This window comes from Herpailurus yagouaroundi, unplaced genomic scaffold (genome assembly GCF_014898765.1).
Source record: "Herpailurus yagouaroundi ecotype Mexico unplaced genomic scaffold, PumYag 187, whole genome shotgun sequence".
In the NCBI taxonomy this organism is placed as follows: Eukaryota; Metazoa; Chordata; class Mammalia; order Carnivora; family Felidae; genus Herpailurus; species Herpailurus yagouaroundi.
Genome location: NW_024412418.1, coordinates 42,728 through 70,033, shown reverse-complemented (window position 1 = coordinate 70,033; position 27,306 = coordinate 42,728). Strand labels below are relative to the sequence as shown.

At 48.5% G+C, this 27,306-nt stretch overlaps 1 protein-coding gene and 1 long non-coding RNA gene across 11 annotated transcripts in view; one reads left to right on the top strand and one right to left on the bottom strand.

Annotated features, from left to right (window-relative positions):
- Nucleotides 1-16,049: 16,049 nt before the first annotated feature.
- Nucleotides 16,050-19,740, bottom strand: LOC121043306 (uncharacterized). Its single transcript, XR_005796783.1, has 3 exons — nucleotides 19,629-19,740; nucleotides 16,512-16,922; nucleotides 16,050-16,266 (listed from the first exon to the last, which is right to left on the bottom strand). It is a non-coding gene; the product is annotated as an uncharacterized LOC121043306 (long non-coding RNA).
- Nucleotides 19,684-27,306, top strand: part of INCENP (inner centromere protein) — a 26,859-nt gene continuing 19,236 nt past the window's right edge. For 3 of the 10 annotated variants that reach the window (XM_040494880.1, XM_040494882.1, XM_040494877.1), the window contains exons 1-4: nucleotides 19,684-19,812; nucleotides 23,696-23,846; nucleotides 24,241-24,354; nucleotides 25,229-26,055. In XM_040494880.1, coding sequence (XP_040350814.1) covers nucleotides 23,707-23,846; nucleotides 24,241-24,354; nucleotides 25,229-26,055 — 1,081 coding nt within the window. In that variant the 5' untranslated portion in view covers nucleotides 19,684-19,812; nucleotides 23,696-23,706. Of the gene's footprint in view, nucleotides 19,813-20,532; nucleotides 20,552-23,695; nucleotides 23,847-24,240; nucleotides 24,355-25,228; nucleotides 26,056-27,306 lie in introns of those variants that run through there. The other 7 variants (XM_040494887.1, XM_040494885.1, XM_040494884.1 and 4 more) reach the window with 5 other exon arrangements.

Genomic DNA, 27,306 nt, shown 5'->3' with positions numbered 1-27,306 from the left:
AGAGAGTTTAGGTGACCGGGGACTTGCCTAAACTCACATAGATCACTCCTGTGTTCTCCACATCTCTGCCATCCTGCCTCTCCATTTACACATATCACTCCTGCTGAACATGCTTCACTCACTAGCGTCACTGGACTAGGACCCCGGTGATATTTTTGGTTCCATGTACCCCGGTTTGGCTCCTATTCAGATTCTAAATTCAGCCTCAGCTTGAAGAGAGAGAGTCACCATACAACTGACCTCTCCCCAAATTCTGGAGTCAAGCCACTCCCCAAAGCCCAGGCTTTCAAAAGCACAGAAACACCAACTTAGGGGAGGCTGGATATCACCAATGAGTTAATCTTCAAATGCCAAATGACAACCAGGGATTTGTCAAGTTTACAAAAATGCATGCATTCCTAATCATGGGCCAAGAAGCAGGCAACATGTCCTAAGGGTTTCTAGAAACATGAGGCACATTCTGCTCTTTGGAGATACTGAGATTTTAATGTAAGTGAGACAAAGTTTACACAACTCAGTTTTGTTTATTTTTTAAATGCTTATTTATTTTGGGGGGAGAGGGCATGTGTGTGAGTGGAGAGGGACGGGGGTGGGAGGGGGTGGGGGACAGATGATCCAAAGAGGGCTCTGCTCTGACAGCCGAAAGCCAGACGTGGGGCTTGAAACTCACGAACCTGTGAGATCATGACCTGAGCCAAAGTCAGACGCTTAACCAACTGACCCACCCGGGTGCCCCTACACGACTCAGTTTTAAATTCTCAGTAGAGGGGCGCTTGGGTAGCTCAGTTGGTTAAGCATCCAATTTCACTGAGGTCATGATGTCGAGGTTTGTGGGTTCCAGCCTCGCATGGGGCTCTGTGCTGACAGCTCAGAGCCTGGAGCCTGCTTCGGATTCTGGGTCTCCCTCTCTCTCTGCCCCTCCCCTGCTCACACTCTGTCTCTCTCTCCAAAACAAAAGATAATAATAAGACAAACAGGTCTTCCTGAGCCAAAAACCAAGGTGTCATCAGGCCTGCATCCATTCTGAAGGCCCGAGGGGAGACTGGTACCTTGCGGCAGCTAGAAGCTGCCTGCCGCCTTGGCTCAGGCCTGGCCTCTCGCTCTGTCTTCAAAGCCAGCAGGGCGCCATCTTCAGATTTCTGGCTCTGACTCTCTCGTCTCCCTTACAACGCCCCCCTGTGGTCACATCGGCCCACCCAGAGAATCCAAGGCAATCTCCTCACCCCCCAGTCCTGAACCCATCCCCTCTGCAAGCTGCCTTCTGCTCTGTAAGGTAACTAGAGGTCCTTATTCTTCCTACACCAGGCGGCCTCAGAACCACCATGAGAAGCAGAAGGGAAATGCGCTGTGGTAAGTGGGCCACGGAGATCCAGCCCCAGAGGGTCCGCGGAAGCCCCCATTTTCATTCCCGGGTGGCCGTGGGAATGGAAGGTCCCACAGAAGACGAGGGACGGAGCTGGATCCCTGCTTGAAGTTGTGCACTGGGTCGGGCCGGGCGAGGAATGAACTTCATTGCCACCGGACACTGCCGGGGCTAAGGCGTATCACAAGCTACGAGTCCAGGGTGGTGTGAGGGCCAGCATTCACCTTGCTGGCTCAGTGCCCGGATCTGCCATCATCCTGGGTCACTGGGGCGGGGGGGGGGGGGGGGGGAGGGGGGCAGCAGTGCCCAACTATCGTAATGAGAGCCTGTTCTGGACTGGAGCCCTCGAGGTCGGAAAGGAGGCAAATGCAAAACCATAAGCCGGAGAGAGGTGAGCACAGAGCAAGAGAGACCAGGAGAATCCAACGTACAGAAAACTCGAATCTAACCTCTAAACCTTAAGGTTTAGAAGCCATGTTACCCACAGAGAGGACCCCGACATGTCAGGCCCAGATAGGGCAACAGTTCTGAGTCCAGAAGACGCACATCATTTCCCATTACATAGTTAATCCACCGCCTGCCAGCTTTTCAGTAATAAAGAGTCTTTCAGATCAACAATACTAATGTCATTCAGGTCATTCCAAAGATTAAACAAAATTTATTTAATTATTTATTTTTGAGAGAGAGACAGAGCACGAGTGGGGGAGGGGCAGAGAGAGGGAGACAGAATCCAAAGCAGGCTCCGGGCTCTGAGCTGTTGGCACAGAGCCCAGTTTGGGGCTCGAACTCACAAGCTGCGAGATCACAACCTGAGCCCAAGTCGTACTCTGACTGACTGAGCCACCCAGGTGTCTCTAGGTCATTCCAAAGATTTTTTAAGTGCTCATACCCATCGCAGCCCCAAGAAATGTTCCTAGAAATTCTCGGCTAAGGGTGCTTATCGTTTGTAGAGAGGCAGAGAAACAGCCTCATTTGGAGACATAAGATCTTACATAAGTAACCCCCTTTTTGGTCAGTGGGGTTTCTAATGAGCCTCTACTATGTACAAATGTGAAGCCATCTTGCTTAACAGAGTAGAGTGCTTTTTTTCATAGCCTCTGGGGTTAAACTACAAGTTTGAGGTGACATATCGTAGTGGTTCTGGAATCAGAAGGGCATGAGTTCACGTCCCTGCTACTACTCCTCGGGCTCCTCTGCTGGGTCCAGAGCAAGCCGGCTTTTGTCTTTGGGACTCAATGCCCACATGTGTAAAATGGGGACCATTAACAATAATACCAGATAGGGTGTTGTAAGGATTCAATATGAGGAATGCCACAATATATCGCATAGGTGTTGGCGCTATAAAACAAAGGTAAATGATCTGAAAAAGGATTTACGGTGCTAATAACTGGAAAGGTGCAAAGACAGGGGACAATGTGGCAAAACAGTGAAAGTGTCAGACAGCCTTCTAACTGGAGGCAGGACATCTCAACAGTGGTAGGAACAGACCTAAGCTTACACATTTGCAGTCTTTGACTATGTGAATCCTTTATTCCAAGGGTCCCTTGACCAATAACGTTGTATAAAATGGCTTTCCGGTCTTCACTGACCATAGGAAGAATTAGATAAAAAAAACTGAGCTGTTCTATTCACACGTAGATGTGCTGAATGTCAAATACGTGGGCTGAACCCTGAGAACCAAGAGGAAAAAGTTCTAGGCTCTCATTTTAAGAGGACATTGCATCTACTTGTAATTATACGTACAATAGAGTATTTGATAATCACAATGGAGTATGTTAGCTCTATCACCCCCATTCTCTGTGGTACGCTCTCCCTTTGAACATTTACTGCTAATCTCTAAATGGTCATGGATGGGAAACATCATTCTAACTGGTGCTGCTCCAAGGACTTAACCAGGATGTTACCAAAGTAGAACGTACAATGAAAGAATAAGTGAGAGTGTTCGACTTCACTGTAATCAGAAGAAATAGATATAAAGATGAGTTATTTGTATCCATTCAATTGATTAGAGATTTTGAAACATAACAATGACTCACATAGGCAAGGGCTTGGCAAAATGGACACTTTCGTAGATTTCCAATTGGTAACAACGAAACAAAAACTCATTGTCCCCCAAACTCATCAAAGAGAATATTTAACTAAAATGTGACACCCTCAAGAAGAAATTTCATAGCCCATAAAAGTGAGACTCATGGGACACCAGAGTGGCTCAATTGGTTAAGCGTCCGACTCTTGATTTCAGCTCAGGCCATGATCTCACAGTTCGTGAGTTCAAGCCCCGCATCAGGCTTTGCGCTGACAGTGCAGAGCCTGCTTGGGATTCTCTCTCTCTCTCCTTCCCTCTCTGTTTCTCTCCCACTTGTGCTTTCTCTCTCTCTCAAAATAAATAAACTTAAAAAAAAATAGTGAGACTCATGAAGCGGTTGCATGATAAAACATACACGCATAAGAGTAACAAAAAGACGGGGTGCCTGGGTGGCTCAGTCAGTTAAGTGTCCGACTGTGGCTCAGGTTACGATCTCATGTTCGTGGGTTCGAGCCCCGCGTAGGACTCTGTGCTGATGGCTCAGAGTCTGAAGTCTGCTTCGGATTCTGTGTCTCCCTCTCTCTCTGCCTCTCCCCTGTGCATTCTCTCTCTCTCTCTCTCTCTCTCTCTCTCTCTCTCTCTCTCTCTCAAATAAGTAAACATTAAATTTTTTTTAAAAAAGAAAGTAACAAAAATAACACGAGGTTGTTAGGACACCATGATTACACAAGAAGAGTAACAGGAAGAAATATAGCCATGGTGCCATCAGGTGGTAACAGTCTGCTGATCACTCTCTAATTTCTATATTTCTCCAAGTTTCTATAATGGAGATATATTGTTTTGACATTTTCTTTTATGTTGTACTTTATTTATTTATTAAAAAAATTTTTTTTGAGAGATGGAGTGTGAGCAAAGGAGACAGGCAGAGGGAAAGAGAGGGAGAGGGGGAGAGAGAGAGAGAGAGAGAGAGAGAGAGAGAGAGAGAATCTTAAGCAGTCTCCACACCTGACTCAGGGCTAGATCTCAGAACCCCAGGATCATGATCTGAGCTGAAATCAGGAGTCAGATGCTCAACCCACTGAGCCACCCAGGCACCCCTCTATTTTATTTTGAAGTTTATTTATTATTATTATTATTATTATTATTATTATTATTTTAGTAATCTCTATACCTAATGTGAGGCTCGAACTCACCACCCTGAGATCAGGAGTTGCACACTGCTCTGACTGAGCCAGCCAGGCGCCCCTATTTTATTTGGAAAACTCTTTTAATTATGGAAACATCTGGTGATGAAACATCACAGTTCTTATGGTGATGAAAGCCTGAATTGCAGGGGTGGTGGAACTATCCATAACATTCTGAAGGATTCTAGAACATCGCTAAGAGCCTCAGAGCTTACCCTGGTGAAAAAGGCTTTGCCAGTAATCTATACTCACCTTTGGGGAAAAAAACTGTACTAACCCACCAGAGCTTAATATAACAGGAAGAACTTTACATTTCTAAACCATGTTTCTTCGTATTTTGCCTTCTTCCCCTTGTTCGGCCTGCCTGTAGCGAAACCAAACAAGTGTTCATCCACCTGATGCAAACATAGCAAGTCAATGGAAACTGACACCAAGCTTTTGCAGTGAGGAAAGACAGGTTATTTACTGGTGAGGCACAACCCAGGAGAATAGGGAGCTGATGCCCCCAAGTCCCAAACTCCTCAATGGCTTACAAGCAGGGATTTTGAAAGGGGGGAAATTCAGGGTAAGACTCGAAGAGTCTTGGGTCAGCCAAATGATTAGGGATTGAGTCATCTTGTCCCCTCTGACAGCTCCCTGCTGGTTTTGGTGTGATGACGGAGAGAGGTGGTCGTTCCGCTTCGGGGGGCCTGGAAACCTGCAAAACATTCTGGGCGGGTTGCATTCGTGATGTCTTCTCTAAGAGTTGCAAGACACAAATTCTCCATCCTGTGGCTATTACTAAGCTGTAAATTACTTTTTCTTTTTTCTTTTTTTTTTTCACGCAAACACCGCACATTATGTTTGCTAGCTCAGGCAGAACAGCATCCCACGGACTTTCGGACTTTCGGGGGAGGCAACTTCATGTGATTTCCTGAGGCAATTTGGCAGGTTTGTTTGACAGTGACTAAGGGCTAACCCCCTGGCCAGAGGCAGCCAGGAGCCCTATGTTTAATTGTATAGATAGTTCTAGCGTTCCTTTTGGTCACAAGACTATGCCCATGTTCTGTTTTATCAGTAATGCTGCATTTTGCTATCTCTTACTACACTCTGCCTCTCCTCTTCTAATAGGAGAAAATCAATCTAGAACTCTTCCTGAATGGTCAGGGCATTCAGGGCGCCCACCGGGCACTGTGTGTTTCTGAGAAAACTAGGAACTCTGGAAGCTCTCTGCCTATGGGAAACCAGGAAACTCTAACTGCTTTGGAAGGGAGAGGGGTTCTTGCCATGACATTTCTCCTGGCCTTAAATTATGCCCAAAGATCTCCTTTTCCTCAGAAAAGCTGAAAGAAGAGTGCTGGGTGGCTCAGTTGGTTAAGCGTCTGACTTCAGCTCAGGTCATGATCTCGCAGTTCCTGGGTTCAAGCCCCGCATCAGGCTCTGTGCTGACAGCTCAGAGCCTAGAGCCTGCTTCGGATTCTGTGTCGCGCTCTCTCTCTGCCCCTCCCCTGCTCACGCTCTGTCTCTTTCTTTCTCTCAAAAATGAATAAACGTTAAAAACATTAGACAAATAAAAGAAAGAAAAGCTGAAAGAAAACATTCTGTGTGTGAAACCGGGGATACAAGCCCCGCAGACCCCAGAGTTTCGACGTAGGGATCCTCAGTTTAGACGCAAGGATCCTTGCTGCCTCTGGCTAGCCAGGTATGTACCTAGTTACTCCCAAAGGGGATAAAGTTGTTGTTGTTTTTAAGTATATCTTTTCTCAGACAACATGATGTAAGAGACAGACGGTGGAGTGCACGCATTGCTGTGAGGAAAGTGTGTTTTGCAAAACTGGACCATTGTTTAAACAGTTCTAGCATTATCCAAGTGGGCCTTGCTAACAATCCTATGGTACCGTGGACTGGGATTAGACAGTGTGCCAAAGCCACTGAGGCAATAAAAGCAGGAATTCGGTTTTCCCAATTTATTGCTGAAGTGAGCATGAAGGGTCCACACCGCGGCCGTCTATACCTTCGTTCAGCCCACATCTTATTGGTCCAATGTGTTTGCATCGACAATTGTTTTCTCCACCCCCTCCCCATTCTACGCTTAGGCTTCAAGAGCGTTTGATCGTATAGAAATAGAATTCACAACTCTTCTCCCAGAAATTTCTCTGTAAGTTCAGCTTTAAAAGACATTCTTTCCAGGTGGCTCTGTCGGTTGAGCGTCCAACTCTTGATTTCGGTTCACGTCATGATTCCAGGATCGTGTTGGGCTCTGTGCTGAACTTGGAGCCTGCTTAGGATTCTCTCTCTCTCTCTCTCTCTCTCTCTCTTTCTTGCTCTGTACTTCTCCCCCTTCTTGGGGGAGAAAAGGAAGAAAGGAAGAAAAGGAAGAAAAAAGAAAGAAAGGAAGAAAGAAAGAAAGAAAGAAAGAAAAAAGAAAGAAAAGAAAGAAAAGAAAGAAAGAAAGAAAGAAAGAAAAGAAAGCAAGAAGGAAAGAAGAAAGACAGAAAAAAGAAAAAAAGAAAAAAGAAAGAAAGAAAGAAAAAAGAAAAAGAAAGAAAGAAAAGAAAGAAAGAAAAAAGAAAGAAAAAAAGTAAAGAAAGAAAGAAAGAAAAAGAAAGAAAAGAAAGAAAAGAAAAGAAAAGAAAAGAAAGAGAAAGAAAGAAAGAAAGAAAGAAAGAAAGAAAGAAAGAAAGAAAGAAAGAAAGAGAAAGAAAGAAAGTTGGGGCTTTTAAAAAATTTTTAAACATAAAAGACATACTTTCCCACCCTCACTGTTTTCTCTTCCCCGCTAGGAAATGTAGTCAGCCTCCTTCCACTCTTGAAGGGAGCCATTCATAGGCAGAAGAGCTCTTTTGTAGAGGAGCTTGTGTAACACTGGCCAGTTCCTTAAGGCAGTGGTTCCCTAGGCTGGTCTGTAGGCCGGGTTCAGTGGGAGACAGGGATTTTACTGATTTCTGCAAAATGAGAAAGATAAGAACAATGCTAGAGTTTTTCACACAGGAATTTATTTATCTCACGGTGATGTATTCGGACGTTGTGCACCCTCTACTTTTTTGGTTAAAATGTCTTTTCTTTTATAATAGTAGGATCCCAGTGATAGTTTAAAATGAAAACTTGCGTCTTAAGAAAATTAACCTGATGTAAGGGCTGCCTGGGTGGCTCAGTAGATTAAGTGACTCTTTTTTTTTTTTTTTAACTTTTTTACATTTATTCATTTTTGAGAGACAGAGAGAGGCAGAGCACAAGCAGGGGAGGGGCAGAGAGAGAGGGAGACAGAATCCAAAGCAGACTCCAGGCTCCCAGCTATCAGCACAGAGCCCGACGCAGGGCTGGAACTTACAAACCGCAAGATCATGACCTGAGCCAAAGTCGGATCTGAGCCACCCAGGCGCCCCAAGTGTCTGACTCTTAATTTCATGATTTCAGGGTCGTGAGACTGAGCGCCCGGGAGTGGGGCCTGCTTAAGATTCCTTCTCTCCCTCTCCTCTCCCCCCTCCACCTCATGCTCTCTCTCAAAAATAAATAAACTTGGGGCGCCTGGGTGGCGCAGTCGGTTAAGCGTCCGACTTCAGCCAGGTCGAGCCCCGCGTCAGGCTCTGGGCTGATGGCTCAGAGCCTGGAGCCTGTTTCCGATTCTGTGTCTCCCTCTCTCTCTGCCCCTCCCCCGTTCATGCTCTGTCTCTCTCTGTCCCAAAAATAAATAAAAACATGGAAAAAAAAATTAAAAAAAAATAAACTCTAAAAAACTATAAAATAATAAAATAAATAAATAAAAACCTTTTAAAACTTAACCCGATGTACATGACCAAACGCTTATGTTAATGTTACTGCTTTGTAAGTCCAGAGAACCACTGTTTTAATGGACTTCACCAGAGCTTTAATTTGGGATCACGGATTTAATGAGACCGAACCGAATCTCATTCTGATGAGGAAGGTTTTGAATAACACATCTCTGCACATTCACAAAGCCAACCTACTAGAAGCAACTGAGATGTCCTTCAGCAGGGGAATACATAAATAAACTGTAATACATCCAGATGATGGAATACCATTCAGCACTAAAAAGAATGGAACTATCAAGGCAGGAATATTACCAGGCCATCCGAAAGGGCTACATTCTGTGTGACAATCTGGAAGAGGAATGTGTTTAAATCCATAGACTGTAAAACACCAAGAGTGAACCCTAATATAAGCTACAGACTCCGGGTGATAATGATGTGTCAGCAGTTATAACATGTGATTGCACTGTTGGGGGATGCTGACAATGGGAGGTGACGTCTGTGTGGGGCGAGGGGGTATACCGGAAACCTCTCTACCTTCGACACAAATTTTGCTGCATATCTAAAAATACTCTAAAAGAATAAAGTCTATTAAAAAAAAAAAAAGGTCAACCTACCAAGCCAAATTTCATGCTTATTTAGAACCGCCAAGGGGAGCGGAGATCACCGGTCAGATAACCAACTGTTAGGCTTAAAGGAACTTCAGAGATTGTGACTCAATATACAGCAGCCCTGCCACTCCCTTGCCATGTGACCTTGAACTCGCCACTCACTGCTCGGGTCTGTTTCCTCGGCTGCAAAGAGTCCTTCTTTTTCAGGTCCGAAATTCTGTGACTTAACGAATCAGCCATCTCCAAGTTCAACACATTAGGGAAAAGAGATGGTCCCTTATGGGCAAGGGGTCAATTCGGGGGAAATTCAGAGGACGCAGAAAGCAACAAAACACTCCATTTTTCTTAGTGCTTGACATGGCCGTGACTTAGAAGTTGTTATTCTAGAGTAGCTTGTTGAGGGGAAAACTAAAAAGAGATTCCTCATCCCACTCCTTTTTTCTTTTTGCTTTTTCATTAACTGACACCAAGTAAGGTGAGGCATCCGTTCAACGGCCGGGATCAAAACACAGAGGGTTACTGCCTCCTAGTGGGCATGCAGCAGGGACTTTGTCCCTAAATTCAGAGATTCTAACTTGATTCCCCAGGTGCTCCCAGAATTGGTCTTACAAGCTGGGGGAAGCTTGAGAAGCTGCCTGTTTTTCACTTCCTTCACTTTGCAGACGGCGGCCGGTGGGGGGGGGGCGGTCACACAGCGGGGTCCAGGGCTTGTGGTCCCATTAAATCACATGGCAGCTTCATGCCCGTAGACCTCTTGGGTGCTGGGAACCGCCGTTGCAGGTGGCAGGGAAAGGTATCCCCCCATGTCAGTTTGCCTCCCTCTGGGACCTTGGCTCAGCCACAGCCGTGTGACCTCATAAGGCAGGCACACAGAGAGAACGTCATGGAACGTGAAGGCAGAGATTAGGGTATACCAAAGCTTGCCAGCAGGCCTCCGGCAGCTGGGAGAGCGGGACGAAACAGATTCTCCTTCACAGCCCTCTCGGGAGGGACCAGCTCTGGATCTTGGACTCTGGCCTCCAGAAAGGTGAGACAACACATTGCTGTCACTTCAGCCACTCAGTTTGTGGGACTTTGTCCCGGCAGCCCCAGCAAACGAATTCTCATGGGTTTCACAGAACTTTCTCTGCGAAACACCTTCCAGCGGTCAAATACACTTTGAATTGGCAGAACCAAAATGACGGGCCTTTTCTCCTGAGTAGCCACTTACTGCGACATTCCAAAATGTGGAAAGGATCCATGAACTCTGCATTTCAGAATCGGTAGACAGAAGGAATGTGGTCCAACGACTCACTGTGAGTAGGAATTCCTTATAGAATATCTCCTTCAGCCGGGGGCGGGCGGAAGCCAGGGCCGTACCCTCAGGGCACAGTGAAGGTAGGGCAGCTTGGAGCCAGACAAGATACTCTGTAAAAAAGAAGGTTGGGGTGCAGCAAAGAATTAATGCACCAGAGACCTTCACTAGTTAGAGTTACGGAGAGGTGCTCCTGATGGATCTTGAAGTGAGGGAAACATAGTTGTCGGAGCAGGTACGCAAAGTCACACATGCACAGCAGATGGAAAGTCAGGGCAGCAAAGGCTGGCAACTCCTATCCCAGGGCTGTGCAGGGGACGATGAGCGATAGTCACCGAATTTCAAAGACTGTATTTCCTGTTCCACAGGAAAGGTTTTCTCTTAAGTGGAGTTGGATGCAGGGAGTATGACAGACCTCATGCATTTCCCCCCACCCACCCCCTTTTTTTAAGGCTTTATTTTTAAGTAATCTCTACACCCAACATGGGGTTTGAACTCACAAGCCCCAGATCAAGAGTCAGACACTCTACCGACTGAGCCGGCCAGGCGCCCCGGGACCTCATGCATTCCCAGTCCCATCAACCAGTCTCTCCCTGTAATAAACCGGGAGCTGAATGCTGTTAGTCACTCATCCACCTCCCATGCTGATTCCATTAGCAGGACAGCCGTCAGATTACGCGTGGCTTCCACGGTGCTTCAGAGAAAGAACACATCTGACTACCTCCAGGCTAATTCCGGCTGCTCAAGACCGTGGTTCCTCATCCTAAATCCTTCCGGAAAGAGTGTCTGGGTATTTCACCCTGCGCCTCGCTTATTCGGGTGACTGCACAGATAACACACAAGGATTTTAGGCTGATGGGGTTTATTCTTCACTGCAAGGGAATCAGCAGGCACTCTTCTATGAATCTTCCTTCTGCACATTGTTTTTATTATTTTTTTTTATTTTTTTTTTCAACGTTTATTTATTTTTGGGACAGAGAGAGACAGAGCATGAATGGGGGAGGGGCAGAGAGGGAGGGAGACACAGAATCGGAAACAGGCTCCAGGCTCTGAGCCATCAGCCCAGAGCCCGACGTGGGGCTCGAACTCACGAACCGTGAGATCGTGACCTGGCTGAAGTCGGACGCTTAACCGACTGCGCCACCCAGGCGCCCCTGCACATTGTTTTTAGAACGAGTGAGTCCGCCAGCCATCATCATCTTAGGGCAGCAACAAAAAAGAGCGAGCGTCTGAGACCTCAACGCAGAGGCTCCCCGGATAAAACACACAGCCCAGAGGACTTCCTCTACCAGCCATGAGGGAGGAACAGGGCAGAATTTGCCTTCCCATCTTAAACAAGAGTAGAACGGGACCGCCAAATATAAGGCACCTCTTTTTTTTGAGAAACAGAGGGGGAGACAAGGTGTGAGCGAGGGAGGGGCAGAGAGGGGGACACGGAATCCGAAGCAGGCTCCAGACTCTGAGCTGTCAGCACAGGGGCTCGAGCTCACGGACGGTGAGATCATGACCTGAGCTGAAGTCGGACGCTTAACCGACTGAGCCACCCAGGCGCCCCAAGAGTGACTGTGTTGCATTTACATTTCTATTCATCTTAGTTTTTTAAAGAACTTCGATAGTCTGCTTGAAGAAACCATCCCAGGCATTCGGTTGAACCATATGGAACTGCCTTTTTCGCAGGGCAAAACACAGTTGAATAGTAGTGATTTTATGTGATTCAAACCAATGTGTATTCTTCCACGTACAATGCATGTAATTTATAAATAGGGAGTCGAAGTGAAATTTGCACGAGGCTAAACAGGCAAGGAAGACTTTATTTAAGGCTACTGAAAAAAGAGAGAGGCTACCATACAATTAAACACAAGTCGTTGGGGCGCCTGGGTGGCTTGGTTGGTTAAGCGTCCGACTTCAGCTCAGGTCATGATCTCACGGTCCGTGAGTTCGAGCCCCGCATCGGGCTCTGTGCTGACAGCTCAGAGCCTGGAGCCTGTTTCAGATTCTGTGTCTCCCTCTCTCTCTCTGCCCCTTCCCTGTTCATTCTCTGTCTCTCTCTGTCTCAGAAATAAATAAATGTTAAAAAAAAAATTAAAAAAACAAAACAAAACAAAACAAAAAAAACACAAGTCGGGAGGGTGTGTAAGTGCTGGGGTGAGCTGGTGGAAAAGGACCCAAGGACATTAGCAGGGTGGTTGATCCATGGGTCATGTGCAGCACATTGAGTTACTCCTGAGTTTGCGAAGGTTTTTCTCCGCGGTTAGGCCATCTGTGTTTGCTGAGACCCACTGAAGTTAGACACCTGTCCCCTTCCAGAGACTGGGAAAGGGGAGCGCTTTCTTTCATGATGGTTGTATTTCAAAGGAACGCCTCCTAGGTCCTTGAGAAAGACATTCCTTGGTTGTCAACCTGGCAAAAGCCTTTTTAAAGAGATTTCCATCCGCTTCAAAGGGGCAGAGAAACAATTCACCCTTCCAAGTTGTCTAAAGAAAGTGTTCTGTGAAAAGGGAGATGGGGATCTAAAGTCAGGAAGAAGCCTCAAGTTGACTCAAGCTGAAGGGGAGTATTTTTTTTTCTCTTTTTTTTTAAATTTTTTTTTTCAACGTTTATTTATTTTTGGGACAGAGAGAGACAGAGCATGAATGGGGGAGGGGCAGAGAGAGAGGGAGACACAGAATCGGAAACAGGCTCCAGGCTCTGAGCCATCAGCCCAGAGCCCGACGCGGGGCTCGAACTCGCGGACCGCGAGATCGCGACCTGGCTGAAGTCGGCCGCTTAACCGACTGCGCCACCCAGGCGCCCCTGAAGGGGAGCATTTAAGGCCATCTTGGTTGATGGTGAATCTTAAATTCTCTTAGATAATGTACTTCTGGCATATGCATTTTGGAGGATTCCAGCTTAGAAATACAAATCTACATTAATTCATCAAGTGTACGTTTTAAATCAGGATCGGCTACCGGAATCGGCTGATTTCTCTTAAACCTTTCAAGTTCTTGCACTAATCGATGCACAGATTATTCTTTTAAAATGGCAATAATAATACGATAGGGACCCCGGCTGGATTCTTGCCTGTGACATTGATGGGACACTCCAAGTCTATAGGCTGTAGCAAGGACTCCCTAACTTAAAGAAGGGGCTGGCTGTGTAGCCCCCATTCCTGAGACTGTGGTTACATGTTACCCAATTATTATTTCTGGTCCTGAAAGTCCGAGATCCTCTAGCCAGACAGCACAGTTAAACCAAGCCCAGGCCGAGGTGGACACAGTTCCAACGTTGCTATCTTGCACGGGCTTGCATCTCGCTCAGGATGCTCCTTGCAGCAGACAAAGTTGTGATTTTGGCAGGCATTCAGAGCTCAAGTTGTGTCTTTGCCTACAGCTTCTACCCCCAGAGACTTTCAGTGTAGGGAAGAGGCTGCATATAGCCCAGCTGTCTTCACATTAAGAAACACCACCCACATGAAGGGTGTAAAAAGAAAAACAAGACTTTCTGAGACTTTTAAGAAAGTCCATCTTATATTCTCCTAGATTTGTCCTGTATGTACTTTTCTTTCTTCCTTCCTTCCTTCCTTCCTTCCTTCCTTCCTTCCCTCCCTCCCTCCTTTCTTTCTTTCTTTCTTTCTTTCTTTCTTTCTCTCTCTCTCTCTCTTTCTTTCTTTCTTTCTTTCTTTCTTTCTTTCTTTCTTTCTTTCCTTCTTTCCTTTTTAAAGCTTGTTTATTTATTGTGAGAGAGACATGGGGCACCTGGGTGGCTCAGTAGGTTAAGCGTCCAACTCCGGCTCAGGTCATGATCTCACAGCTCATGGGTTTGAGCGCCTCATTGGGCTCTGTGCTGACAGCTCAGAGCCTGGAGCCTGCTTTGGATTCTGTGTCTCCCTCTTCCACTCTGTCTGCCTCTCTCAAAAATAAACATCAAAAAAAAAAAAAAAAACACCTTTGAAAAATGGGCAAAGGACTTGAATGGACATTTCTCCCAAGATCTACAAACAGCCACCAAACATATGGAAAGATACTCTACATCACGATCAGGGAAACGTATATCCAATTCATGACATACCACTGCACACCTGTTAGAATGACTATTACAAGAAACACAAAAGGTAACAAGTGTTGGCAAGGATATGGAAAAAAGGGAACCCTGGTGTGCTGTTGGTGGGAATGTAAACAGGTGCAGTCACTGTGGAAAACAGCATGGTTCCTCAAAAAACTAAAAATAGGTCTACCTTGGGGTGTCTGGGTGGCTCAGTCGGTTAAGCTTCCAACTCTCAGTTTCAGCTCAGATCATGATTTCATGGTTCGAGGGACCAAGCCCCCAATCAGGCTCTGCACCAAGAGCAGACTCTCTCTCTCTCTCCCCCTCTCTCTGTCCCTCCTCTGCTCATGCTCTTTCTCTCTCTCTCAAAATAAATAAATAAACTTAAAAAAAAATAGGTCTACCTTGTGATCCAGCAATCCTGCTTGTGGGTCTATACCCAAAGGAAATGAAGTTATTATTCCAGAGGTATCCGCACTCCCATGTCCACTGTAGCCTTATTCGTAATAACAAAGATATGGAAACAACCCAATGTCTGTTAATGGTTGAATGGATGAGAAAATGTGGCAAATGGGGCGCCTGGGTGCCTCAGTCGGTTGAGCGTCTGACTTCAGCTCAGGTCATGATCTCACGGTTTGTGGGCTCAAGCCCCACGTCGGGCTCTGTGCTAACAACTCAGAGCCTGGAGCCCACTTCGGATTCTGTGTCTCCTCCTCTCTCTGCCCCTCCCCTGTTCATGCTCTGCCTCTCAATAATAAATAAACGTTAAAAAAAAAAAAAGGAAAAGAAAATGTAGCATATATAGGGGCACCTGGATGGCTCAGTCCATATGCATGTGACTCTTGATCCTGGGGTTGTGAGTTCAAGCCCCACATTGGGCATAGAGCATAAATTAAAAAATAAATAAATAAACAAAAACAATATTTAAAAAAAAAGAAAATGGGGTATAGAGAGAGAATGGAATATTATTTAGCTTTATAAAAGAAAGCTATCCAGGCATTTCTAACAACCTGGATGAACCCGAAGGACGCTGCACTAAATGAAATAAGAAAGACACAGAAAGACACACACTGCATGACTCACTTATATGTGGAATCTAAAGTAGGCAAACTCATAGAAGTAGAGAGTGGATTGGTGGTTCCTTGGGGCTGTGGAGGGGGAAAGGGTGAGATGTTGTTCAAGGAGCACAAAGTTTCGGTTACGCAAAGTGATTAAGCTCTGGAGAGCTAATGTATGGTTATGGGAACATAGTTAGCAATTCTACTATATTGTGCACTTGGAATTTCTAAGGAGGTAGATCTTTTTTTTTTTTTTTTTTACATATTTATTTATTTTTGGGAGAGTGCAAGTGGGGGAGGGGCAGAGAGCACGGGACAGAGGATCTGAAGCAGGCTCTGTGCTGACAGCAGGGAGCCTGATGTGAGGCTCAGACTCACAAACTGGGAGATTGTGACCTAAGCCAACTGACTAAGCCACCCAGGTGCCTCCTAAGAGAGTAGATCTTAAGTGTCCTCACCACGCAAGAAAAAGAAAGAAAGAAAGAAAGAAAGAAAGAAAGAAAGAAAGAAAGAAAGAAAGAAAGAAAGAAAGAGAAAGAAAGGGAGAAAGAAAGAAAGAGAAAGAGAGAGAGAAAGAAAGAAAGAAAGAGGGAGAGAGAGAGAAAGAAAGAAAGAAAGAAAGAAAGAAAGAAAGAAAGAGAGAAAGAAAGGAAGAAAAAATAACCATGTGGGGTGAGGCATATGTTAATTAGCTCGGCTGTGATTACTTCACAACATGTAAATATATCAAATATCATGTTGTACACCTCGAATGTATATGTTTTATTTCTCAATTATACCTCAATACAGAAACAAAGATATACCCAAAAAATGGATCATAGTGGATATTAAATTGCTATGGCATTTTGATGTCCTTAGATACATTTGAAAGGGTGATGCGTGAGTTTTAGAAAATTATATCCTTTACAACCATTTTAACGGTGAAAATAATCTTAAGGTCAATTTAAAAAATGTGTACCTAGGTTTTATTTTTTTTTTTAATTTTTTTTTCAACGTTTATTTATTTTTGGGGGGACAGAGAGAGACAGAGCATGAATGGGGGAGGGGCAGAGAGAGAGGGAGACACAGAATCAGAAACAGGCTCCAGGCTCTGAGCCATCAGCCCAGAGCCTGACGCGGGGCTCGAACTCACGGACCGCGAGATCATGACCTGGCTGAAGTCGGACGCTTAACCGACTGCGCCACCCAGGCGCCCCTGTGTACCTAGGTTTTAAAATGGTCTTAGTGGACGCTAGAATAAAACTATCCAAAGACTTTGTCTCTCTGGCCTAGAGACCTGGGACTATCAGTTTCCCCCGCGCGGCAGATGTTAAGAGGGCTTCCTAACCTCACAGGGAATCCACATTTCAGGCCCCACCTTTGTCTCCAAAGAATCTGGCAGTGGAGGGCCGCAGTGCTCATCAGGGTGGAGGCTTCCTCATTGCTTTCCAGAACATTCCATCACAGGCATCTTCATGCTAATCTCTACCTATGACTTCTACTTTATTTCACTGTCAGAAATCCATTTCTAATATCCCAACATTCTAATGATATAAATATTGTCCATTATACTGTAAACTCCATGGGAGCAGGGTTATAGCTGCTAGGCTCACTGCTGGGTCCTCCGCACAGTGCCTGGAACACAGCAGACAGGCAAAAAAATTATTAAATTGAAATAAGAGGGGCAGCTGATTTTGTAGGGGAAGGTTTTTATTTTTTTATTTTATTTTATTTTATTTTATTTTATTTTATTTTATTTTATTTTTTAAGTTCATTTATTTAAGTAATCTGTACTACATTCAACATGAGGCTTGAACTCCGGACCTTGAGATCAAGAGTCACGTGCTCCTCTAACTGAGCCAGCCGGCCGCCCCCAAAGTTATTATTTTAGACGTGCAGTATTGGAGATATGAGATAACAATTCAGGTAAAGCCCACGAGTAAGTCTAACTAATTCATTTTTTGCAGGGTAGCCTTTCTGTGATTTGAAGGTTTTTAAGTAAATCTCTTTTCTCACATCTGTCTTTAAATAAGTCTTCCTACAGAGGAGGCAAACTCTTCCAGAGAGACACCAGGTTTGATTCCAGTTTTTTTTAAATTTTTAATGTTTTATTTATTTTTGAGAGAGAGAGAGAGAGAGAGAGAGAGAGAGAGAGAGAGAGAGAGAGAAGGGAGACAGAGAGAGAGGGAGACACAGAATTTGAAGACAGGCTCCAGCATCTGAGCTAGCTGTCAGCATAGAGGCGGATGCAGGGCTCGAACTCACCAACCGTGAGATCATGACCTGAGCCCAATTCGGACACTTAACCAACTGAGCCACCCAGGTGCCCGTGATTCCAGTTATTTTGCTATGGTATCTCCACAGGTTACTTATCCTTTTGTTTCATCAGTTAAAATAGAAAATTCTACAGCTTGTTGGGAGGAGCTAATGCCTAGAAAAGTGCCAGGAACAAATACTGTCACAGCATGGGCGTTCAGGAAATGGTAGCTGGGAGGTAAGGTTTAGCTGTTACTATCCTGGGTGTTCTTCCCTCGGTTTAACTCCACCGGGCACGGTTCCAGGGTAGACACAGGCCTCTAGGGCTGGGCAGAGCAGAACAAGACTTCACTCCCCCGTTCACACACTTTCCTTCCACATTCACACCTCTCAGTTTGCTTTAACAGGATTTGGGGCTTGACACTGGCAGTGCAGGACATCTCTGAAGGAGGCTAAAGTAAGAGAAACGTGGGAGCCAACAAAGCATCCGGGAGTGGGGGGTAATTATCATTCCCCTGTGAAAGGAGACAATGGAGCTAGACTGGAACGGAATACATTCCATCAAGAAGGGTCGAAGAAGGTTCAGAAGAAAGTAATGCCACAGAAACGTAGGAACTGGAAAAAGATGACCCAGCTTAACCCTTCTCTCTCTCTCTTTTTTTTCAATCTTGGTCAAAACATATAAAATGTACCATCTCAACCATTGTTTTTTAAGTTTATTTATTTTGAGAGACGGAGCACAAGTGGAGGAGGGGCAGAGAGAGAATCCCAAGCAGGCTCTGCACTATCAGCGCAGAGCCCGATGCAGGTCATGACCTGAGCTGAAATCAAGAGTCAGATGCTTATCTGAGTGAGCCATCCAGACGTTCTCATCTCAACCATTTTTAAAAGTTCATTACAACATCACTATAAGCCCATTGTGCAGCAGACTCCTCTAATTTTTTTTAATCTTGCAAAACGGAAACTATCTCTATTGAATAATTCCCCTTTTCCCTCCCCTCCCCAGCCCCTGGCACCCACCACTCTACTTTCTGTGTCTAAGAGTTTGACTGCATGAGACCCCTCTTACAATCAGAATCATGCAGTATTTGTCTTTTTGTGATTGGCTCATTTCACTTGGCAAAATGTCCTTAAGGTTCATCCATGTTGTAGCCAAAGACAGCATTTTTCTTCCTAAGGGCTTAATAATAATCCATTGTATGCATATGCCACATTTTCTTCATCCATTCATTCATCAGTTGATAAACATTTAGGTTGCTTCCACCTCGGCTAATACTGCAATGAGCACTGGCATATAAATACCTCTTCCAGATTTAACTGCATTCTTTTACAGGTAATGGCAACCCTGACTCAGACTGACTGATTAAAGCAGAGCTTCACAACAGTGGCAATGTTGCCACTAGACAAATTTTTTTTTTTTTTCCTGCGGGGAGTGGGTGGGTGACCTGTCCTATGCAATATAGGGTGTTTAGCAGCATGGCCAGCCTGTATCCAGCAGACGCCAGTAGCCCCACCACCCGCCCCCCAAAAAGAAAGCGTATTCATACATTGCCAAATGAGGGTGGGACAAAAGTGCCCGGGTTGAGAACATTGCACCAAAGAAACACTGAGGCCATTATAGATGGGACCCAGTCTGCTCCCATCCAAGAGATGGCAGACGGCTCTACAGAAATACAAAGTCCGGTGCGATTTACAAAGCATTTGCTTTTTAATTCTCAAAAAGGGCAGAGGGCAAAAGGATGTCGTGCAGCACGGAGGGGAAAACTAAAGTAAGAAACTTGCAAAGCCGAAAGCTCCGGCGATGCGCACGGATCTAAGTATCGACCCGGCGGGGCCTCGCAGGGCATGCTGGGGCTTGTAGTTCCGGCGTGAGAGGCGCTGGGCGCGCATTCCCCCACCCAGAGCGACTTCCTCTGTCGGCCGCCTGCCGCCGCTCCCGGAAGCTGAGCAGGTTAAAGTTTCAACGCTTCCTTTCCCCGCCTCTTAGTCCCGCAGACTGCCAACCCGAGTAGCTAATAGGCGGCCGGGCTGGAGCTTTCTCTTATCTGATTGGCCTAGAGTTTTGTAGCGTCGAGACAAACTTACTGGGGATTGGTCGAGTCTTCAGTTTTGAAATTCGTAGGTCTCGCCGCGCTGTAGCGCCCCATCGCTTCTCCGAAGTGGTGAGCCCTGGAGATCCGGAGCCGAGGGTCTGGGTCCGCGGGAGGCTCTGCTGGGGTGGCCGCCGGACTTGGATCAGAGAAGCACTTAGGAGACGCGGTGCAGTCGAGTGAGTGCGCGCGGGGCGGCCGGCGGGGCTGGGGGTGGTTGGCGAGTTTTTACCCTCCCGCCAACTCTGGACTGGGGGCGTGACACCCCCGGCCCTTTGCCCCGCGGCCTGGGAATGGACGGGTCACCTCTTCCAAGTGGTGACCTGCCTTGGTCCTGGGGCCTGAGATGACCCCTTATCCTCCACCTAGGTCACGAGGTTCCGAAAACGTAATCCCCCGCGCCCACCTCCCGGGTGCCTAGCATCCTGTTTTGTGCTAGGAAGCCCTTTGTTGACCTGGACGCGCAGGGCGCGCACACCAACCCGGAGTTATGCCCGATGACATTTCTGTACAGTTAACCCACGCTCCACATCCCCCCCCCCCCCCGAGCTGAGCAACGTTTTAAATTGACCATTTCCGGAGGCCAGTGTTGCCCCTCATTTTGTTCCGCCCCATGGACGTTCACCGTCAGCGGTTCAGTACCATCCGGCGGCCGTGGCCTTTCCTGCAGGCCTTACCTTACAGAGACTGAAATCGAGGAGGTGATATCGCTTGTGGTTAAGAGCACAGTTTAAATCCAGGCCCCGCCCCTGACATACTAGGTGACTTCGACTTAACTTCTCTTTGTCTCAGTTTCCTCATTTGCACATAGGTATCCTCGAGGTTGTAGTGAGAGTTAAATGGGATGATGCCCCACCTGAGTATGGAGACAGGACTCCGTGGAACAGCTGTTTATGATCATGACCATTTCTCACTAAGGTGTGGTAGATGGTTAAGTCTCCGACTTCCTGCACCTCAAAAAACAGGCATTGCAAAGGAGGCCGGTGGAGCCTCTGGTCTGGTGTAGGGTATGAGGGAAGTATTTGGGGAGGAAAGTGAGCTCCCTTCTCCCTTGGTGGGATGTTGGGTGTTCCTGGTTTGTGCACACAGGTTCTTAGATTGGCCGGAGATTTTTTGCTGTTCGTTCTTTACAGGAGCCTCCTTGATATGCTGATCCCTCCTTTCTCAGTCACCTCTTTTCTAACTTACGGTGGTCGTTTTTATTGTATTTGTTCATGTTTTATTTATTTTTGAGAGAGAGAGCTGCCCGTGCACATGAGCAGGGGAGGGGCGGGGGGAGACAGAGGATCTGAAGCAGGCTCGGCACTGACAGCACAGAGCCTGATGTGGGGCTCGAACTCACAAACCATGAAACCATGATCTGAGCCGAAGTGGGTCGCTCAACAGACTGACCCAGGTGGCCCAGTGACCCTTTTCAAATAGCCAAGCTGAGGTGTCTAAGGACAAACTTCCCCATGGAAGAAGCCCAAACACTTTTTTGCACTTTGCAAAAGAAGCTCTCATCAACTTTGCTGTTTTGAACAAATACTTAAAGGGAAGAAAGATAGCAGTTGTTGCTTGTTGTAGCTCTTTAGTGAACCTTTGTCTGGGTTTTGGCTTCCTTAAAACAATTTTCTCTTTCCTGGCCTCCCTCTGGGGTCCCGCACTTTGCCAGGGCTGAGCTCCGGGACAGAGCAGCAGGGGCGGGGGTGGGGGGGGGGGGGCGGCGATGGCAGCGGAGAGGCCATGCCCGTGATTGGCTGGCTTCAGAGCTGTCTCTGTCCAAAGCTTCTGCCGCCCTGCCCAACTGGCCCTGCCCCAATTAGCACTGTCCCTGGCATCTAACCTGTGTATGGCGTGCCCTAACGTGTATAGAATGAACTCTTTTGGTGTCCTTGTGTGTATGCCTGGGAGAAGTACCTGTAGGATGTTTATTTCTAGGTGTAGAGTTGACAGATGGAATTGATTTCACTTAACAAGTATTCCTCTCATGCCAGTCACTGTGCCAGGCTCTGGGCTTTCAGTTGCAAGCAAAACAGACCAGGGTTTGCCCTCAGGGAGCAAATGTTTAGTGGGCAGAGACAGGCTTTGTAAGCAAAGAGATACACAGTCCCCCAAGTGTGATGCACAGAATTGAAATTGACGGATGGGATGGTGAGTTGCTGAGATCCAGGTGCCGAGTGAGCTGTGCAATTAAGAGACAGAAGCTTCCAGATAATAGGGCAGACGTTGGCTTGAGGAACAAAGGCTAGTGTGCCCTGGAAATCAGGCCTCCAGAAGTCTTGTGAAGCTGCCACAGGACCTGGTATTAAGCTCTATAAGGTGGCAAGGGATCAGTGATTAGCTCCTCCTTCCAGGAGCTTCCATCTTAGGTGAGAGGCTGAGCTCTGTCAGCCTGGTTCTTGATTTTCAGGGTGTAGGCCAGGGTGGTGGGTCACTGCCAGGGCATAAGATATGCAATCTGTTATTATGGCTGATGACACATATTCATTCCCCTGTGGGGATATTTACTGAGCCCCTGCTGTGACTGTAATGAATACTTCCTCCTCTGGGGGTGGGGTGGGGGCTTCAATGATGATTTTATAACAACAGCCTTAAGGAGGATGCATGAGTTGCTGGTTTGGGGTTTTTTTGTTTTTTATTTTATTTTTTTAATGTTTATCGTTTTTGAGAGAGACAGAGACAGAGAGCAAGCAGGGAAGGGGCAGAGAGAGAGGGAGACACAGAATCTGAAGCAGGCTCCAGGCTCTGAGCTGTCGGCACAGAGCCCGATGCGGGGCTCGAACTCACAGACCGTGAGATCATGACCTGAGCTGTAGTCGGCCTCCCGACCAACTGAGCCACCCAGGCACCCCTGTGTTTTTGTTTTTGTTTTTGTTTTTTTCAACGTTTACTTATTTTTGGGACAGAGAGAGACAGAGCATGAACGGGGGAGGGGCAGAGAGAGAGGGAGACACAGAATCGGAAACAAGCTCCAGGCTCTGAGCCATCAGCCCAGAGCCCGACGCGGGGCTCGAACTCACGGACCGCGAGATCGTGACCTGGCTGAAGTCGGACACTTAACCGACTGTGCTACCCAGGCGCCCCGTGTTTTTGTTTTTTAAGAGGACATTGGTTTTGGGGCCCCTGGGTGGCTCCGTTGGTTAAGCGTCCGACTTTGGCTTGGGTCATGATCTCACTGTCTATGAGTATTGAGCCCGAGCGTCGTCAGGCTCTGTGCTGACAGCTCAGAGCCTTGGAGCCTGCTTCGGATTCTGTGTCTCCCTCTCTCTCCCTGCCTCTCCCTGGCTCACACTCTTGTCTCTCTCTCTCAAGAATACATAAACGTTAAAAAAAAAAAAAAAAAAGAAAAAAAGGAGGATGTTGGGTTTGTAGATTTTGTATTCTCTTAAAAATAAGACATTGCTTATCTACTTCCCTCTGCTCTCTCATCCATTTCTAAGACCTTTCAGCTCAAGGGAGAGGGTTGTGGGGACTCTTAGGAGACGAGCGTGTCTCTAGACCCCTGCTTTCTTACCAACTCCTTTGGAATGCAGAACCCTGTGTTCACTGGCCTCTTGAAGGAGCAGTTGGAACCCATGTTCTTTGGCCTGATGCCAGGGGTCAGCTTGTGTGTAGCTCAGGGTGGCTGTGTCTGGCCTTTGCCCACCCCCCACAGGTAGTAAGAGGAGAACCCACAGGCCTGTGTTTGGGCAGGTAGGGAGGGGTCCTGTGCCAGCTGCAGTTTCTCCCTGATCCAGGAGAGCAGGTGGCCATGTCTTGTCATTTTAAGCCCCCGAAAAGGCCACTTGTAAGGACTGTTGCTACCAGAATTGGCTGGGAAGTGTGGACTTCTGGGGGCAGCGTGCTGTGGGTGGGCGACGAGCATTTTCTTTTTTGCAAAACTGACTGCCGGTGGGTTGGCGTTTGGAATTCTGCATCTCTGGGTGGAGGGGAGGGGCTGTGGGCAGGAAGGGGCTCTGATTCAGGTACTGGGTGGTTGTGGTCGTCGGCGATGGGCGCTGCGGCCCGGCAGGCCCTTCCCCTGCGCCAGGTTCCAGCCCCCAGCCCTGAGCCCTTGTGCCTCTTGTCTGCTTTCACCAGACAGAGCCACCATGGGGTCCACAGCCCTGGGGCCCATTCACCTGCTGGAGCTGTGTGACCAGAAGCTCATGGAGTTTATCTGCAACGTGGACAATAAGGACTTGGTGTGGCTCGAAGAGATTGAGGAGGAGGCCCAACGCATGTTCACCAGGTAAAGGCAGGGCCGAGCTGGCAGGGGGCGCGGTGGGGACACAGCAGCCTGCTTCCCCACCTGACTTGCAAGACAGACAGGCTGCCGGGCTTTCCCCCAGAGTGCCTGGTGCTGGGGGCCGCCCTCACGTGATGGGAAGGGGAAGGAGAGGTGCTGGGCTGGCCCTCGGGGTGGCGCTGCGGACCCTTGCCTGGTAGCCTTGCTCCTCTCTGCGTCTCCGGGAGGAAGCCCTGCAGGCCTGGCACGGGGCTTCCACGTGGCCTAGGAGACCTTGGTGCTGGTCATCCGAGCTTGACTTGTCACTGCCAGGAAAGGGCCGGGGCCAGGCTGGGTTGGGGAAGTGGGCTGGCGGTTCCCGGGCAGCCATGAACATCACTCGCCTCGTACCAAACAGTGAATTCAGCAAGGAGCCCGAGCTGATGCCCAAAACACCTTCTCAGAAGAACCGACGGAAGAAGAGACGGGTTTCTTACATTCAGGATGAGAACAGAGACCCCATCCGGAAAAGGTGGGAGGAGGGTCAACTAGGCCTGTTGGGTCTGGAGGCTTGGAGCCCGTCAGGAGACTTAGATCCGCAGGGGTTAACTGGGAGCAGAGGCCGGCGGGAGTAGTAGTGGGTACCCTGTGGGCCGTGCTGAGGGGTGAAATGCCCCAAGGAAACAGTGTGACCCAGGACCGTGGAGTCCAGAGTGTGTGTGTGTGTGTGTGTGTGTGTGTGTGTGTGTGTGCGCGCGTGTGTGTGTGCATGTTCACGTATGTGTGCTTGGGCCTTGGAGTTGGGAAGGATTTTTCAGAGGTGGGAGAAGAAAGAGAATCCATCCTTCCGCGTGGGTCAAAGCAGCCAGAGGTATGGACCAGGGGCTCTGCCTGTTGCTGCACTTGATAACGTCCATGGAAATGGCCGTGGACTGCGGTGTGCTGGGGGAAAGAGGCTGGGTCTTGGGGTCAGGTGGTCCAGGGTACGCATTCTAGCTCTGCCTCTGCACAGCTGGGTGTCCTCTGGTTCATTATCTACCTCTAAGCCTTAGTTTCCTCATCTCTAAGGTGAGGAGGATGGTCCCTGCCTCTCAGGGCCACCTTGTGGAGTAGAGCCTCCAATGAGATGCTTGGCACAGTGTGACCTCAATCAGCGGGAAGTTTGTAATGACTTTAGTCTTCCCAGCAGTTCTGTGAGGTCTGGTAATATCCCAGTTTATAGGCGAGGAGGCTCAGGCTAAGAGAGGAGCGGCCACGGGTCTCGGCTGGTCTTCTGCCTCCAAGCCCTCCGGTTCCTACTCCATGTAAGCTAGTGGCTCCTGGGGAGACTGGTGCCCCCTGCTCGATTTTCGGGGGGTACCCCTTGCCCCGTTGGGTTGTCTCAGCCTCTGCTCTGCTGCCTCCAGCAGGTTGTCCCGCAGAAGGACCCGGAGCAGCCAGCTGAGCTCCCGGCACCTCCGCAGCAAGGACAAGGTGGAGAAGCTGGCCACGGTGGTCGGGGAGAACGGCTCCGTCCTGCGGCGGGTGACCCGGGCTGCGGCCGCGGCGGCGGCAGCCACCGTAGCATTGGCTGCTCCTTCGCCCACCCCCGAGTCTCCCACAGTGCTGGCCAAAGAGCCTGAAAATAGCCTGGCCCAGGGCCCGCTGGTGCCTGTGGTGGAGATCGGCGTCAGCGAGCGCCAGAGTGCTGAGCTGCACCTGGGCCGGCTCAAGTCTGCCCGGGCTCCTTCCCCAACTCCGTCCCTTGTAGCCACGGCTCCCGCCTCCCACAGCATCTTGATATCCGGTGAGGAATCAACACCCCAGAAGCCGGAGGCTGGGAGACTGGCGTCTGTCACCGTGAGCTCTCTGATGGCTACACCCCAGGACCCCAAGGGCCGAGGGGGCGGAGCCAGCCGGTCCGCCTCCAAGCTCAGGATTGCGCAGGCCTCCCCGGGCCCGCAGGATTTGGCGGGCTCTCCGGCCTCGCCGTGGCAGGAGCGGGTGCTGGCTCCCGTCCTGCCCGATAACTGCTCCACGCCCACGGGCGCCCACATAGACCCGCAATCCGTGCGGCGCAGCCTGATTGCCCCGTCCTCCCCGGGCCGCAAGGTCTCGCTGGCCCAGAAGTACTCCCTGGTGGCCAAACAGGAGAAGCCTGTCCGCAGGTCAAGCAGAAGGATTGGCAAGAAAGCCACTGAAGAGCCAGCTGCCTCCGCCCGTATCATCTGTGAGTCTGGGGGCCCAACAGGAGGTAGGGGTGTGGTGAATGGTCCTTGGTGCCTGGCTTAGCTGGAGTGGCTCTGGGGAACCATCTAGCAAGGAGCTGTCCCTAGAACTTTTTGCGATGCGGTAAATGTGCCATATCTATGCTGCCCCATCTCAAAACCACCGCTAGCTGCGTGTGGCTGTTGAGCCCCCAAATGTGGCTCGCGTGATGGAGGAACTGAATTTTTTAGAGTTACTACATTTTATTGAGTTTAGTGGCTATCGTATTGGACAGGGCAAATCGGGAAAACAAATTAGGAAACCGAGGTCTAGGGAGATTGGCCACAGTGTGGTTAATGGCCATGCTGAGGCTCAAACCGAGGCCTTTGACCCAGGGCCAGCATGTCTGGCTTTCTTCCTGCAGAGGCTCACGGACATTGGCCGCGTTTGTGGCCTCCTGATAGCAAACTGCTGTGCTGGGGATATTGCGGGGAAGAGATGTAGATTGTCATGGCAGCAGGCTCCTTTAGGGACAGAGAACTGGATTTAGTGCCAGCTCAGCAATTCACCTGCCCTGTGACCTTGAGCAGGTTACAGAAAATTCTTTGTGTGGGCCTCAGCTGTTACGTGAGCCATTTTTGTCATCCTCTGGTCCCAGCTCAGGGGACCGTGGTTGCGGTGGGAGCAGGTGCGAGGAGCCACGGAGGAGGATAGGCAGCTCTAAGAGTCAGGGCTGGCTGTGTGGAGGAGGTGGGGTCTGAGCCGGGAGGCTTTCGAAGAAGGATGGCTGGGCTTTCGGCAGGTAGAAAAATTGTGGGGAAAGGTATCCCTGGCCGAGGGAACAGCTTGTGCGAAGACCCAGAGGAATGAAATGGCAAGAGATAGGGTCTCTTGGGCTCATGTGCCGTACAAGGGGCTTGGGCTTGACCCCATTGATGCAGAGGATGTGGCCCCTTGATGGTCGTTGAAAGGTCCCTGGCACTGTGGGGAAAATGGCCAAAAGGAAGGGAGAGAAGGAGGCAGGGAGACCAGGGAGGAGGCTGTCTCCAGGGTCCAGCCAGAGGACAGTGAGGCAGTGGGGCTGTTGGAGAAGAAGGTCCAGGTTTTAAGTTAGTGGGTATTAGAACAGTAGGCAACATCTGCCTGGCACTTCCAAGATTTATAAAACACTAGGTTCTCATTTGGCCCTTGCGAAACACTGTTAGCCTGTTAGCATTTCCCCACTTGACACAGGAGGAAGCTGAAGCTTACAGTGGCCACTGAATTTGTAACATTGGGAAACCGGGGCTTGAGCCCC